This window comes from Embiotoca jacksoni, unplaced genomic scaffold (assembly GCF_022577435.1).
Source record: "Embiotoca jacksoni isolate LCO1_2020_lvr unplaced genomic scaffold, fEmbJac1.0.p SCAF_13, whole genome shotgun sequence".
Classification (NCBI taxonomy): domain Eukaryota; kingdom Metazoa; phylum Chordata; class Actinopteri; family Embiotocidae; genus Embiotoca; species Embiotoca jacksoni.
In genome coordinates this window covers 7676601-7692890 of record NW_027185263.1, presented here as the reverse complement: position 1 = coordinate 7692890, position 16290 = coordinate 7676601, and the positions used below count along the sequence as shown (strand labels likewise).

The 16290-nt window shown below is 44.3% G+C and overlaps 1 protein-coding gene across 2 annotated transcripts; it reads right to left on the bottom strand.

Annotated features, from left to right (window-relative positions):
* Positions 1-61: 61 nt before the first annotated feature.
* mntb (MAX network transcriptional repressor b) lies at positions 62-15276 on the bottom strand. Of its 2 annotated transcripts, XM_069146174.1 has the most exons (6): positions 14903-15276; positions 11171-11771; positions 11039-11080; positions 10035-10146; positions 4399-4591; positions 62-4147 (listed from the first exon to the last, which is right to left on the bottom strand). In XM_069146174.1, the coding sequence occupies exons 1-6, from the start codon at positions 14973-14975 to the stop codon at positions 3330-3332; spliced, it is 1839 nt and encodes a 612-aa protein (XP_069002275.1). In that variant the 5' UTR covers positions 14976-15276; the 3' UTR covers positions 62-3329. The 2 variants fall into 2 exon arrangements, with proteins under 2 accessions (XP_069002275.1, XP_069002276.1); XM_069146175.1 differs by lacking the exon at positions 11039-11080.
* Positions 15277-16290: the final 1014 nt, after the last annotated feature.

The window sequence follows — 16290 nt, the reverse complement described above, 5'->3', positions numbered from 1 at the left end:
AGTATATTTTTATAACTACTCCAAACCATTCACACAGGCACAAGATGTGTTGTAAATGTAATAAGATTTATTAAGAATCTTTATTATTTCATCAGCATAATTCTTCATCATTAATATGTTTTATCCATTATCATCATTGTTATCTTACACAGTGGACAGTTAGATCTAAAAGGCAGCCCAAAGTGTACAGGCGATATATAACTTAAAACTTTCTCCATAGGGAAAACATGTTTTTATATTCATATATAATATCAATGTAGCATGAGGTCCAAGATTCTGCCCACGTTATACAGTATTGTACATGGTCCCAAAAAATAAACATTAAAACAAAACCTTTTAAAAACAAAAGAAACTAAACGGCAATCTACATGCAAAACAAAACCAAAAAGAAACGAGCATTTAAAATCTTAAAGATACATACACTCATATGCAAAAAACATGCATACAATCACAAATTTACAAAACTTTCATACATACATACAAATATTACAAAACTCAAATTGAATATTAGACATTATTATGTTATCAGCAACAGCGTCTGTTTTTTGTTTTTTACTTTTTCCACTCCATGTCTCAGTCCAACTCACAAAATGGAAAACTTAAAAACGTTGAGAAAAAAAAACAAGAAAAAAAAAAAACCAAGACGGTAATGACAGTAAATCTCGTCTCTTCCATTCGCTCCATGTGTACGTGTTCTGCCAAAGTTGTCACAGTGTTCAGGGAAACTGAGTATAGGCACACACGATAGCACCCAAACAGGCTCATACAATAAATCACCTCTGTGTGTAAAAAAATAACCTGCTCACCGCTCACTCTCTCGCTCACTCACTCAGTCCCTCACTCCCTCCCTCACTCCCTCACTCCATGCACAGGGCAAACTGGATAACCAAAAAAACAGAGCCATGCTACGGGTACGACAGGATTAACTATAGTACAGAATATAAAACATATCGGATACAATCACATATACAGACATAACGTATAGAAACAGCAGAGGAGGCAAGGAGCAGATCCACGCAACACTGACTACAGGTCTGATGGTGCGACATGTAAAGGCTGGCAAGAAGGCTGAGAGTTCATTAACACACAAACGAAGAGAGGTGGCCGTCGCAACACAGTGTCCTTTTCTTTCTTTTTTCAAATAAAAATAAAATTGATTTTCTCAAGCTGATTTCGTGGACTGGAGCAGAAGTTTGAGGTTGGAGTTCAGTGTCGGTTGGACATCACTTCCAAATTATCCTTCACTAAATTGCAATTAATATGCAAATTCAACTTCAGCCTGAACTTTTCCCAGTCTTTTCTAAATATGTTTCTTTTACAAAATACACATTTTCCAGAACATCTAAGTGAGCAGAATTTATCTTCCTCGCTTGACCAAAAAAAACAACAACAGCTTGCCTTTTGAAGTGCTCACAGTCTTGGAGTTTGTTACGTGATGACAAAGTGCGATTTAAACAAACTTCAAAGTCAGGACTATTTCTCAAGTTAATTATTATTATTTTTTTTTTTTTTAAGTTAAGCTACTCTAATGAATCCGTTGTTATTGTTCTTCATTTTTAAAGCCTTGCGGGGAGTTTGCGTCAGTGTGAGGCAGCAGAGGGAGCTGTTGCATTAGATTGAAGAGGATCTGTTGAGTTAACAGGGACAAAAGGAAATCTGCCACTGAATGTTTGACAGCAGGTTTCAGGCATTTGCGATAGGCAGACAAATTCAGTTGTACTTTAAGTACACAACTTTCAGTGTAGGTTTCCGTGCGGTGGTTTGAAAACATACGGCGAAAGAATCCTAATAAAAGCCGACATACTGCACGCACAACCGCTGCAGAGCTTTGGAAAGACCCCGGTAGGTTTCCTGAGCGCTCATTGAACATCATGGCCTCAAAAATAAAACCACCAGTGAGAACAGAGACTCGAGAGGAACATATGATCTCAAATGACCTGTCGGTGAGAATTGGGTAACTTTGATTTCTCACAGTGAAATCATCGTCTCAGGTCTTCGATCTGATACATTTAAGAGCCTTGAACACCACATTTCATTGAAAAGCCCAAAGAGAGCGTTTCACTACAGGACAAGTGCACATTTTTGAACTTTATAAAAGAAAACAAAAAACATCATGGAAAATTTAACTTCGCCAAATTCTAATCCTCACTTGGTTTTCTGATTGAACTCGAGTCCGTTTCAGGACTTTCTGACAACTGAGATCGAACTTGCTGCTCGACTTTCATACGTGATTTTATGATACAACATCTCCATGAGGTCAGTCATAAGCAGTATGGATGAGCAAACCAAGCAAATCATCACCCTAATTCTTCCCGATTCCCCTCATCTCTGGAGTAGCTCGGCTGTTTTTGAGTCACCCTCCAAAACCTTAAGCGGTGATGGATAAATAACTCGCATGGGGTCAGTCAGCAGAACAGAGATCAACTCTTAACACGTTATTTTTTTTCTCCCTTTCTGAACTTCAGAGTGTATCTGGTTTTATTATTGCATAACCACCCACATATTCTCTTTCCTGAACTATTTACAAGGTGTGTTAACAGTTACTTCATGTACCAAGAGTTGTACTTCAACCGAGGCAAAAGAGAAGGCAGAAAAGAAAAAAAAAAAAAAAAAAAAAAAAGTTAAAATAAAATGAAGAACTTTTCATTCATGGAATAACAGTGTTGCTGATAGCAGAAAGTGAAGCACTGCATCAGGAAGTGACGACGCTTCAGCTCCATTTAGCTGATAGCTGTGTAATGGGATATACCTTACACTTGATAAAAGTGTAATTGATTTGGATCGGTGAGACTGCAGAGCTCCCTCCTCCTGCTCTACAACGCATGGGTGACATCACTCCTCCAGAATGTCCCACATGACCTCGTGAATATATGTAAAACGGGCACGCACACTGTATCACCGCGGCAACAGCCATATGACAGCTCTCTCGGGATTTTCCTCAGTGAGAGAATGAACAATTAAGGTAAATCCTGGATGCCTGAGTGTGAACTGAGCTTATTATGTTAGTGCTTCTGGTTGAAAAGGAAGGAGAGGAGGAAGGAAGAAAGGTTGAACAGAGTTCCTGTCTTTGCAGCGGAGACAAGCGTCTCATTTTTCACAAACAATGGTCTGACCCACCGACTCTGCTTTAATCTTATTGTTCACTAACTGAGTTGCGACCAAAATATCTCGGAAAATATTCCTCACATAAATGGCCGAAACCCGCTGAAGCTGTTTTATAAATCATCCTGTGTCTGTCGGAGGTTCTCTGTATTGAAAATTCATCTAGAAGTTCTGAATCTTTCTCTCATTCGTCTTCTATCAGTCCATATCATCTGTTTTTAGTTTCTTCAGGCCAGTTTGAGTGTGCTGACGGGGAAGGTTGGGACTGTAACCATGGTGACAGGGTTGAGGACAGCAGTCTGTCCAACCAGCTGCGGGTGTGGGGCCAGCACTGCTGTGGGTTTCCCTAGCGACTGGCCGCCCTGGGTCATCATGGCTGCGCTGTTCACCTGGGCTCCATTAGTGTTAACTTGGGGGTTAGCCTGGACGTGCGGCAGGGTGTGGTGGTTGAAGGTGTGGGTGATGTGGCCCACCATGGTGGGCTGGGAGACGGACATGCCCTGCGGGTAGAGTGTCGGTAGGTGGGATGTCAGGGGAGCACCCAAGTGAGCCACCGGATGGACGGTGATGTGTCCGATGGGCTGGGCGGCTATTGACTGGTGAGTGGCGGTGGCAGCTGCAGCCGCCGTGATTGGCTGAGGGGTAGAAGAGGTGGGGCCAGGCGAGGGGGCGATGTGCGTTAGGTGTTTGTGATTGGCTGGAAGGGCGTGATTGACCGCCTGGATGACTGAAGGGTGGGAGACAGCGGCGTGGGCGATGACGGTGGGCTGGATCTGCATCGCCGAGGGCTGAATGGGATGAGGCAGCGGCGGAGGGGGCGGACCCGGGGCCGGAGCAGGGGCGATGGCTTGAGGGGGAGGGTGACCGCCAGGGGAAGGGGCGGCGAGGAGTCCAGCGAGAGGCAGAGCGGTGTGCTGGATTGACAGGTGAGGGGTGAGGAGTGACTGGGCTTGTAAGATGGAAGGTGCTGGTTTGGGGAGGGATGCGGGAGCAGGAGGAGCAGGAACTTCCTCATCCATGTCCTGCTCATAATTGTCTTCTCCCTCTGTAGATCAGAGAAGAATCTGTTAGTCATCACGGTACAACCCAGCAAAGACCAGAAAAAAGTGTCATGTACACATACGTACTTTGTGTGTGTGTGTGTGTGTGTGTGTGTGTGTGTGTGTGTGTGTGTGTGTATATATGAACGTTTTCGTATGTATTAAAAGAGACGGTGACGAGGTGAACTAAAATTCAAACAAAACAAATTCTATAATAAAACATTAAAGGCCAGGTGTTGCGTCTCCGTCCCTTTACCTGAGGCGGTGGACGTGGACGCCTGGTCGTCCTCTGGCTGGATGGTCTGCCGCAGGACTCTGTCGATCTCCATGACGTCCATGCACTGGCTCAGCTCGTTCTTCAGCTCGGCCAGCCGCTGCTGCGTGGCGATCTTCTCTCTGGCCAAACGCTCCATCTCGTGCTCGTACTCCTTCTCCTTGCGCTTCAGAGTCTTCGAGGGGGAGACACACGTTTAGCACGCGTTTAAAAACGGACTCCCAATAAGACAATCTGGCACATATCAATAAAAAAATACAAAGAGTATTAAGTTTCAAATTCTCAAGTAAAAGCCTATATTTTGTTGAGGCTGCTGTCTGTATGAATAATATCTGTTACAGACACAGTCATGCAAATTCTGCATGATATTGATTACCGCAGCCTTATTTTCATGAATAAAGAGTCAGTAATTCCCCACTACGAGCTTATTGCCGAGTTTAATAAAGTAAGATCGTCCTCACTGACTTCGTTTGTTTTGACCAAGGCTGCTTTGTTGTTAAGCTGCTGTTAAAGAAACTCAAACACTTCATGAAGAAGTAGGGTGGTTATGTCTCCGGAAGTAATGTGTTACATAATACTGAAAGAGAAACAGTTGAGTTTTTATCAACGTAACACAGCAAACGGATAATAAAACAAGGAAACTTCCTTGTAAATAATGAACCAGGAAACTATTTCAGAAAATACCTCATGTAAATGCAGTGAAGCCAGGATCAACTTTAAATATCCAGACAGTCCAGAGAGCCGGGGTTGCAACACAAAACAGGATTCAGACCAACTTTCTTCCTCTGCACTCTTGAACAAACAAGCTATCCCTGTTTCATACACCAGCAGGAAGGCATGCAAGCAAATTCAAGCATGTCCACACTGATTTTATTAGTCATCTACCGAAGCTCCTCCCATTTCCATGATATCACACTTGTTTTGAGAGAGAACGGGGTCAGACCGGGAGAAAACGTCCTGCTACCGCCAATCACTCTAATTCATCACCATCACAATGTCAATGGATTACTGCAATCTGAATAAATAAAGGCATTAATAATTCCTGACCCGGCTCTGTCATGCGCTGAGCAATAAACTACGTGTGTGTGTGTGTTTATTGATGAAATGGAAAAGTGGCAGGAAACACAAGAAGGAAGAATACTTAAGGTTTTTTTTTAAAAAAAAGAGAGAGCAGAGCTGTCGTAGCCCCAACACACCGTTTCTGTGACCCAGTTTCTGTGTGGTTCAGTTGACGCATGAGCACCAAACAGTGCGCCGGGCTAAGGACATTAACGCAGATTACTAGGGAGGAACGAGAGGCGGGGGAGGAGGGAGCGGGTGGGCGCAGGAGGAAAATGTGTGGGTAACGGAGGCCGGAGAGGTGGCTGCAGGATTACTTTGATCAAAAGAAACCAGTCAAATGTGGCTCACTTTTTTGTTGTTGCTGTGTGCTAAATTGAATTACAAACCTGGAAATTAAATATCCGGCCGAGCTGTTGGACAGTCAACAAGAATACTGAGAAAAGTGCTCAACACGAAAATAATACGGCTGCACATACGAGACAGAAGAAAGAAAACGAGCATACGGGGGACACATGATCCTACTGCAGGACGCTCACTCCAGGGAGCGAAGCCGTTTACTCTCTGCAGGCCGACTGACGGCCTCACGCGCCGGTCTCCTCACCGCTCCCGTCCAAATTCACAGCCAACACCAGACCCCCGGTGAACTTCTTCATCACCGAGCAGCTCAACGCCTCTCATCCAACACCCTCGCTTCCACACATGCAGCCTTTTCTCATGTGTGGAAACCGTTTGGGCAGGTTTTTTTTTGTTTTTTTAGAGGTCATGAGTTAGGATGAGGTGCTTTTAGACCACGTAGCGTTTACAAAAACTATGTCCTTATAGCTCGGGTGCGGCGCAATATGGCCCTGAATTAATGTCAAGATTTTTCAGGGTATTTCTGTGACGACGATAATCATGAAGATATACTGAAAAATGACGTGTCAATTTCCAAGAACACAGTAGCAACAAATTAATAAGCGCAACAGGTTTCTATATCAGCATAAATGTAACAGTTTGCCTTTAAATATTCAGTAAAAACAAACATATTACTGTAGTTTGTTGCACATTTAGTCTTCTGTAATAAAAATTGCTTCCAAACTACTCGTCGCTCCACTTTCTGGAACCAAAAGAGTTACACATGTAACGTACATAAGAATAATGCCATTATTAATGAGGTATTAATGAGCGGTTGTTTTTTTTCTGATGTTAAAATAATACCGTTTAGACATTGTACAGCCTTCCCTAACAGTCCGCACCTCTTACAGCACACTTAAACAACTGGAAATGTTCATATTATTTTCAAGCCATTGGTTTTACATCTGTGTATGGCTCTGTGGATACACGAGACTTTAAGACGAAGTGCAACACTATTGATACACATTTAGTAACACGGCCGAAGGATATTCTTTGAAACACCACAATTTCCCGGCTCAAGCTGCGCACGGCGGGACGACAACTGCTCCTGAAGTACGCACGTGTCCCCACGAGCATCATTTCAAGGTCTTTCCACACAAACGCAGACACCATTAGTCCTGCGGTAAATCACCGAGGAAACAGCTGCCACCCGTAGCCGTTTCCTTGGTAACCTCATCTGTGAGGATTTGGCTGCTTGAGCAGCAGTTTGTAAAAAAACAAAACATCAGGAGCCACCTAATTGGGTGAAGCACAGGGGCAATTACATCTGAGGAGTGCAGTGACTGGACGTTTGCCACGTAGGGTGGATCATTCCCAACCCCTCCTCTTCCTCCTCGACACTTCCATCCCACATTCCCTCTCCTCCTGCTCCCCCATCCAGCCGCTCCCTCAACATCCTTCCCACCTTTTTTTTTTTTTACCCTCCTCGCCAACGTCATCTATGGCTCCTTTATTTGTCCTCTTTCAACACATCCTCTGATTAAAAAAAAAAATATTAAAAAAAAAAGGTGAAAATGACTCAAGTGTGATATTTGCTCTGACAGGTGTCTTTGCCTCCATCACATATGCCTCTGTTGTGTGATATGAGGACAGGGCCGACATAAAGAAGGCATCGCAGGAGTGAATGGTTGTGGCTCAAGTCCTGAAAAGCCCCCATCATCCACAACCATTGACAAAAAGACCAATATTAGCACAACTTGATTGGTTTCGTCTTACATCACTCTCACACTCTCTCACAATCTCACACACTCTCTCTCTCACACACACACACACACACACACACACACACTCTCTCACTCTCTCACTCTCTCTCTCCCCTGCAGACAAACATGGAGGAACGGACTGACTACAGTACCCCGGCCACCTGCCGCCTGTTACCATGGATACCAAGTGTTCTAAAGGCGAGGGACAGCAGAGCGACACAGGGCAAGACGGACGGAGACGAAGAGAAGAAAAGGTTGAGACAGACAAAGGACAGCTGATGTATATACTGTGCATTTTATATTTTATATTTATATTTTATATTTTTTACTGCTATTTTACTGCTATTTTATTGCTTTTCTTTTGTTCTATTATTATCTTATTGCTTCTGTATGCTGCTGTAGCGAAAAATTTTCCCCTCGGGGATTAATAAAGTAACTACCTAACCTAACCTAACCTAACCTAACCTAACCTATTCCACTGTTATAACCATGGAGACGCTGCCTGCCTCTGTCATTCTCTCTCTCTCTCTCTGCAATGGAGAGGTGCAGAGCAGATCGGAGTGGGTGAGCTGTGCTGATGTCATCAGGCTTGAGCTAGCCATGTGCTCAGATATCACATGGCTCGGTTAGAGGGAGAGAGGCGGAGGCTTGCAGGTTTACATGAGGAGAGGTGCCAAGAGAGAAAAAAAAATAAATGGGGGCGCATGTGTTTACATGCGCACTAGGATCCTGGTTATGATCGGGTTTTTGAAGGATCTGTTGCACATGAAATCAACATAACCAAGACATTATCCCAGTTTTAAAGGATCCTGGATATGTTACCTGGGCTAAGGCATGTACGGGCAAGCAGCCGATTAGAAACCAGGATATTGCTATGATCATGAATAAAGAGATATAAATAAGGTTTGTCATGCTCCGTGCAAATGTCATGTCTTCAATATGACCAAAAACAGGGTAAGATTCAAAAACAGTCAAGCTGGGTAAATATAAACAGTCATGTATATTAAAAAGCTTTCTATGATATTATAGATCCGAGCAGAAGGTGCCAAAATGGGAAGATGTAGAAATACATAGTGAAAGTGAAACTAATCATCGGGATTAGTGTTATTAACATGATGGTTTAAATCATTAATGAAGTGATTTTTCATGTATATCAGACATCTCGTGATATTGGAAAACTAATCCTATTAATACTGTGATATTACTTTTAACCCTATTAACCAACTAAACTCTACAAAACAGTGTGGTTGGAGAAAATACAATAAGCTACAATTATATACAGGTGGCTGTGCAACTAATGACTAATTCTTGCTGCCCAAAGAAACATCTTCAAATTTCTTGTCGTGTCTTAGAGAGAGTCGTAAATGAAAATCATTTCATTTAGTATCACACGAAATAGAGAGAAGCAGCAAATCCTCACATTTATCTGTGAATATTAGACATTGGTGTCGGTAAAATCATGTATCTGTCATCAAATTTGCGGTCAATGATTTTTCTGTCGACCAATTAATTTGTATTGACTGGTTCAGCACATGTAGCTATGACCAGCACATTGTTACAGCATTTGTTTTTCAGACTAGTGAATGAATTGTCCTCTATATATTATGTAATACTTTATGTAAGCTGTGCAGCATGGATTTCCTCAACAGCAGCTTGGCTCGGTGTCATACCAAAGCCACCGTCATCTCCGGTCAAAAGCGGCCTCAAATCCCTCTGTTCTTTGCTCCCTGGAGGGTGGCCAGTGTTTAACTCCTTCCTCTTGACTTTCCATTGCAGAATCCGTTGAACTCGAAATCTTCAACCTTCTACTCCACAAAAACAGCCACTGCTGCATCGTCAGTAGCTCCAGGCTGCAGATATCCTACCTCGTCTACGTCTCTAGACTGAAAACTCGCCTCCTCAGGCTATGCAGCCTCCTCCCCCCACTGTCCTCAACTCCATATGCAACTACAATATGCCGCAAATCTTTCCCCACAAAGGTGTTCCTCCTTCATCCTTTGCAACTATTCCTTTTCTAATCAATGCTGCAGGCAAAGTATCACCACAGAATGGGGTTAAACACTATTTCCACTGGTTAAGCACAAGATTTCAGTAGAAAACTGCTCCCAGAAAAGTGGACCGCAAGTCTGTTATGAGAAATAGTTTTTTCACATTATAGACTCAGGAGAACGTGTATTCACCACTTATCCTATAGGCTGATTCGTTATTCGCCAGACGCCATGTCATCGTCACAAGAGAAGCACCAACACGAGACTGTTTGATGACAAACAAAACAGGTGTTGTGCAGCAATTACACTCGACAAAAACATGTGCTGTTCCCAGAGCTCAATCAATCAATTCCAGAGCAGAGAACGATGAAAACGATAAGATGAAAAAACAAAACAAGACGCAAGTCTCATCCAAATTATTGTGGAGCACACTGATATGTAACAGTTTTCTGGACAACGAAACCCTCCTCACCTGTATGTAACGCAGGGCGCTGCGGAGAACACTGAGGTTGGAGGTTTTCTTCTCGTCTACGTTGGGAACGTTCTTCTTCAACGTCTCAAAACATTCCTTGAGGTGCGCTCGCCTAAAGAGTCAGGAATGAGGAAAGAGTTACACTTCTGATGCAGGTCGGCCTCTCACAGTTATTACATAATCGCCTCATTGCAATTATTCGAACTGACTGCAATAATTTTAGATTATAACTCAAATAATTTCCATTCGTGTGTATAAAAACAGCTGGATGAAACTAAGAAATATCATATTTCCATCAATACTGCTGACTGTCGTTCTCTTGATAACATCATCTTGGTTATGGTCTTAAGGCATATGTGTAGAATCAGTGCTACTAAAGAATAATGCTAATTTTGACTATTGGTACCCTTCATTGTCAGTAACTTTTTGTGATTGTTATTTCTATCATATCTCCTTTGTGCAATGTTGTTGTTTTTTTTTTTTTACAAAAGCTAAAAGACAAAGGCATTTACGCTTCAATGTTCAAAGCCAATAAATAGCTCTTCTCCTTAAGGTGTATCATAACACTATGATTAGGCTTCACTATGACATTGGCATAGAGTGAACTGAAAAAGAGTAATCGTTCATCACAATTATTTGTATGACAATTTATTGTGAGATAAAAATTGGATGTCGCTGACAGCCCTAGTCTTCAGCCAACTGTGTGTATTCACTGATTATTAAAAAGGTGGAACATTTGCTTCAGATGGTAACCAAGGTGGTGTCATTTAGAGAAATCTCATAAAACTGATCGTGCATGCCTGACAAGAGTTTTCTGTTTTTGTATTGAGAAAATGCAATGACCTTTGGGCTTATGAAACGCTTTCATAAGAAACTCGGAAAAAAAAATAAAAAAAATGTGCGTGTATGTGGTGGTCAAGCTAAAAAAAAAACCTAAAATCCTTAATTCCTAATAATCTAACACCAGCTGGAAAATTGGAGGTTTTTACACTATCACGACTAACCTGTTCTTCTCCAGTTTGTTATGCACCTCTCTAGTCCCCGCCCTGGAAACACAAAATAAATGATCAACGATAAACCAAACCATACTCTGTAGCTCAACTTTAACACGCACGCACGCACACACACAAACTGACCCTCCGGGTCTCCTCTTCCCTTCCATCCCCCTCATGTCCTCCAGCGTCACTCCGTTAGGCCGCAGTTGAGATGTGGGTGAAGCTTGAACCAGTGTATGCTGAGAGCCAGAGCCATTAGTGCTGATGGAGGTTGGGTACTGAATCTGAACCTGAGGCTGTGATTGGCTGGGCTTTACACCAATCAGCTGCTGACTTGTGTCTACCTTCATCTGGGAGGTGCACAACAGGTGACAAGACGCTGGCTGCTGCTGCTGATGCTGCTGCTGCTGCTGCTGATGTTGAGGGGAGGAAGCGTTCTTGGCTGGCGGGGAACTGTTGAGCGACGTTGCCGCGGCAGCAATCGGCGTTGGGAGAGGAAGGGGCGGGACCGAGGGCGTCGCAGTGACAACAGGGACCATTGGGATGACAGCGATGGGGACTTGAGGAGGTGGGAGAGAAGGGGGCGGAGGGGCCGGAGGGTGATGTGGCTGTTGACGGAGAGTGTCATCGCCCCAAGCGATATGGTTGGCTCTGATTGGCTGACACGACGAGGTCACGAGTTCCACACACCTCGACTCCGCCTCCCTGTTGATGAGCTCCTTCTCCTTGAGCTGCTCTTCCTCTGTTGGAGGCAAGAAAGGAAGATACATGAAGGAATGACCAGAGAAGACAATGGAAAACACTTGAGAAGTTATAGGGACAATATTTTTTTTATTTCACTTTATTAATCCCCGAGGGGAAATTTCTTCGCTACAGCAGGGGGGCTCTCAGGGGGGAGCTGCTGCAGCAGGCTGCCACTAGCGCGGCGCCAGGTAACCTGACCTGAGGTGCATGTTTTTGGATGATGGGAGGAAGCCGGAGAACCCGGAGAGAACCCACGCAAGCACAGGGAGAACATGCAAACTCCGCACAGAAAGGCCCAGGACCAGATTTGAACCCGGAACCTTTTTGCTGTGAGGCGACAATGCTAACCACTGCACCACCGTGCTGCCTTTTATATACATGTAATATATAACACAATATAATATGCAGAGAGTGAATTGAACTTGGGGAAAAACTGACCTCTGTTCACATTTAGGAAAAACTCAAGTGACCATTTCTGTGTTAAAACGGCCTTTCAAGCTCCAATATACACCTAAGTTCCCTTCAGGTTATCGTAGCCTCTTCACTGCTGATCACTGTATCATAAAACATTTTGTTTGTGTAGTGAACATCTAAACACATCGGGCACACAAATACATACAGAGAATGATGTCATTGGGGAACCAGACAGTGGGGAGGGGAGATAACTACAGAAATTGTGTCTGCATCCGTTTCCTAACTGAAGTGAACACCCCTCAGTCTGGCCTGTAATTGGACCGTCCCAGTACCGAGCATGCTTCTAGCCATGGGCTACTACGTCAGGGAGTCTGACCAACAGCAGAGGACTGTTGTGAAAGAGCCACTCAGCTGGGTCAACTAAACTTGGCGCCATGACAACATACATATGAAGCACTGCAAATAATGGCGGCAATAACAACAACGTAAAAACAAGCCAAAAAAAAATACAATTTTAAAATCAGTACGCAGAGGCACAAACATGCACACACACATGATATGAGCGAGTAGTTTATGGAAAGTAGCGTGGAAAGCCCTCAGTCACCATGGAAACAGCAACATTAGAAACAGAAGATCCCAGGGATTCCTCAAACCAGCGCAACGCCAACACACAGCCCAGGCATCTCCAAGAAAATAGAAATACCACATGCAAAGATGCCTGGCTGCCCGAAAGTACCACTTTCAGTTTTCTTCTCTACCCCCTATGACGCAATTTCCTACCACCGAGGGGTAATAGTTCAACAAAGACAAGGCCCGCCCAGTCGCACGCTGTCGTCATGATGAGAACTCAACTATTTCTCTGCATTTTTGGAAGTGTGTGTACAGTTATTTCCAGTTATTACTAAATCATTCATGTGTTCACGTTACCTTTGACCCCTGCTGAGCAGTAGAAGACTTGCATGTCTCTCCTCTTGTGAGCGTTATACTTGGTTTAAAGTGGGACTGGACTCGATGGTATCACAGTATGCGCAACTGAAACAACTGATTGTGTAATGTACTCTATTACAGAAAAATACCCAAACACTGTTTTGGGCATGAGTTTAACTTTCCATACACTTGATAAACAGCGATATTTACACCGAGAATGTAAAAGATCCTTGATAATATTATGACTGCCTCTAATTATCAGGATGCAACTGTAAACCAAACTGGATACTCTTGCTTGTTTTTTTTTTTCTTCCGAAATAACCGGTTAAAACCAAACAGTAAATTCCACACGGGATCGAAATAGCCAATAATATAAACGGACATAACGTGAATCTCGATTGGCTTATCTGTTGTAGTACAATCCACACACACCGTGCTCCAGATTGCCAAACGCACGCAAACGTAAATTACATAACTTCTGCATTGAGAGAGGATGGGCCGGGTAGGATGGGTGAGAGAGGGGGGGGGGGGAAGTTGCCCTACTTACCCCCCCTTTCTGTCTCTGACCCGCCACTGTCAGTAGACTGAATGAGAAGGGGGGACGAAGAAGGGAGTCCATGTGTGTGCGTGCATGGGCGTAGGTGTGTGTCTGGGGGGGGGGGGGGGGGACTAGTGTGCACGTGGTCGTTGTGGGCGGAAACTAGCACGCGGTAGGGTAAGTGTGCGGGGAGGAGGAGGGGGCTGGTTTGTCTGACACGTCATCAGAGGGTAGAAACACACACACACACAAAAAAGCAGCAACCCCCCCCCCCCCCCTCTCCTTTCACATAGTCAGTGATCATTAACGTCGATTGACAACTTATTGGTTTGAAATACGATGGAGAGGCGTACACATTTTTATTTTTTTTTTAATAAGCAGGCGCACGAACAATATAGCCACGGGACGGGGTGAGCGCGCGAGAGCCCGCCCCAGTGTGTGTGTGTGTGTGTGTGTGTGTCATAAGATAGCCGAGCGGTGTCAGGGTGTTATGTAAAGAGCAGCCTCTGCTCGCCACCGCCCTGACGGTGCTCGACGGACAAAAAACTGGGGCAAATCGATGGCCGAGGAGCTCTTTTATAACACGTGTGTGTGTGTGTGTATGTGTGTGTGTGTGTGTGTGTGTGTGTATGTGTGTGTGTGTGAAACTCTGGAAAATACCACTCATTCATCTCTTATTTTTTTTTACAGAATTATAGAAACGTATTTCAGTATTTAATGTATACGTGTAAACTACACACCCACATGTAGGTGCTTACTACGATTAATAGAATATATAAGAGGGATACGGTCACTGACAGGAACTACTGCTGTGTCTCTCAACACACACACACACACACACAATCACACGCACGCGCGTGCAGTGAGTCACTAGTGTTGGAACTGACACACACACACACACACACACACACTGAGCGCGCGCAAAGTAGTTCAGAAAAACAACTTTAGCCGCATTAAAGGAGGACATCGTGTACGATGACGACCCACTTGGGAGCTGATGATAGTTTTGCAGTGACTCTCGTTTTTTTTTTTGTTGTTTTTTTTTGGCAGGAACCCAGTGCGATAAAACCACAAAAAAAAAAAAAAAAAAAAAAAAAAAAAAAAAAAAAAACCCTACAAACGCTTCCGTCCCTCACAGGCGCGTCGGTTGAAAATGCAGCCGTTAACAGGACTCGGTTCCCCAAAAGGCAGCGGAGGGCTCAGCCCACACCTTTCAGCACGGTGCCCCCTCAGCCTGCAGTTCAACTTACCACGTGTGATCTGTTGTTGCTGGGCTTGCCATTCCAGATATCTGGCCGCCTCCAAAAGTGTATCGATGCTCATTGCGCGTAAAACCCTCACGGCGGGCGACCCGGTGGCCCGGGACGGAAGGAGGAAAAAGACCGAGGGGGTTAGGCTTTGTCCCCGTAATAAGCGCCGAGTGCGAGGTTGGTTCACGCCCGCGCGCCCGAGCCTTTAGTCCCCCCCCGTGTTCCTCCTGAAACCTAGACGGGCAATTTTTAATCCGGCCGAACGGAAAGTAGATCCTTGCATACGTTAAAAAAAAAAAAAGGATTGCAACAAGATGGCGATGCGAGCACGGGAATACACACAACAAGGCGAGTCGTGTTCTCGTCAAGGCCCGCCCCTCGCGGACTCCTGCCCCGCCCTGTTACTATGGCCTCCCGCAAAACCCGGCGACCGGACCGACCCCCTGCTTCTCGGCGATGACGGCCTTGCCAGCCGCTACCCTCTCTCAAGTCCACTATATTCACATTACAGTTATTATAACCTCTGCTCAAAAGCTCAAAGAACAAGCGGGGCTCCCCGTGCACCGGCGTTTCACCGCGGGACACGAGAGAGGAAAGCCCCGTGGGTGAGCGCGTTTCCTCCGCGTTTTCGTTCCCACTGTTGGCCCGCAGCGCATGAAGACCGATCAGGTGCTGGCGAGCCAATCAGCGCTCAGAACAACAAGGCATGGTGCTGGTCCACATGGGCACCCGCCCGGCCCGAGCGCGGCTCATTTGCATGGCGAGAGCGTGACTGGCCACCCTGCTGTCTCGGGATCAGAGCTGTCAGTCAAACACCGAGGGGCGGGGTTTACCTGTGTGTGTGTGGGTGTGTGTGTGTGTGTGTGTGTGGGTGAATAGAAGCAGCTGACCACAATGTACTAGGATTATTATTCGGCAGGTTGATTTTTCCAAGACCAAATTTAGTTTAAAAGTTTAAGAGGATCTATTTTACACCATATGTACTGCACTGTATTCATAAAGGTGTTTATATGGTTTGGAAACACTTAACATTGAGATAAACAACTACTTCACGATAAAGGCTACTGTGATTTACAAAGACATTGTTTTGTTTCCCCCAAATGAAGTCTTTTTGCCATTTTATGAAAAAACACAAATACAATTTCAGATTTCCTTTTTCTCAAAAGACTCACCACATTAAATGGCAGCCAAAATAAAATAAAAAAAAAAAAATCCGTGTACCATCTTAAAAAACACAGAATGTGTTGTTTCATATAAAAAAAAAAACCTAAAATATGTATTAATAGTTGCAATTATTGTACCATTATGCCTCTTTTACAGTGTATTTTATTTTCCTTCCTGCGCCTTGACTGCATCTCATTTCCAGATTTTTTTATTTTTCATTTTAT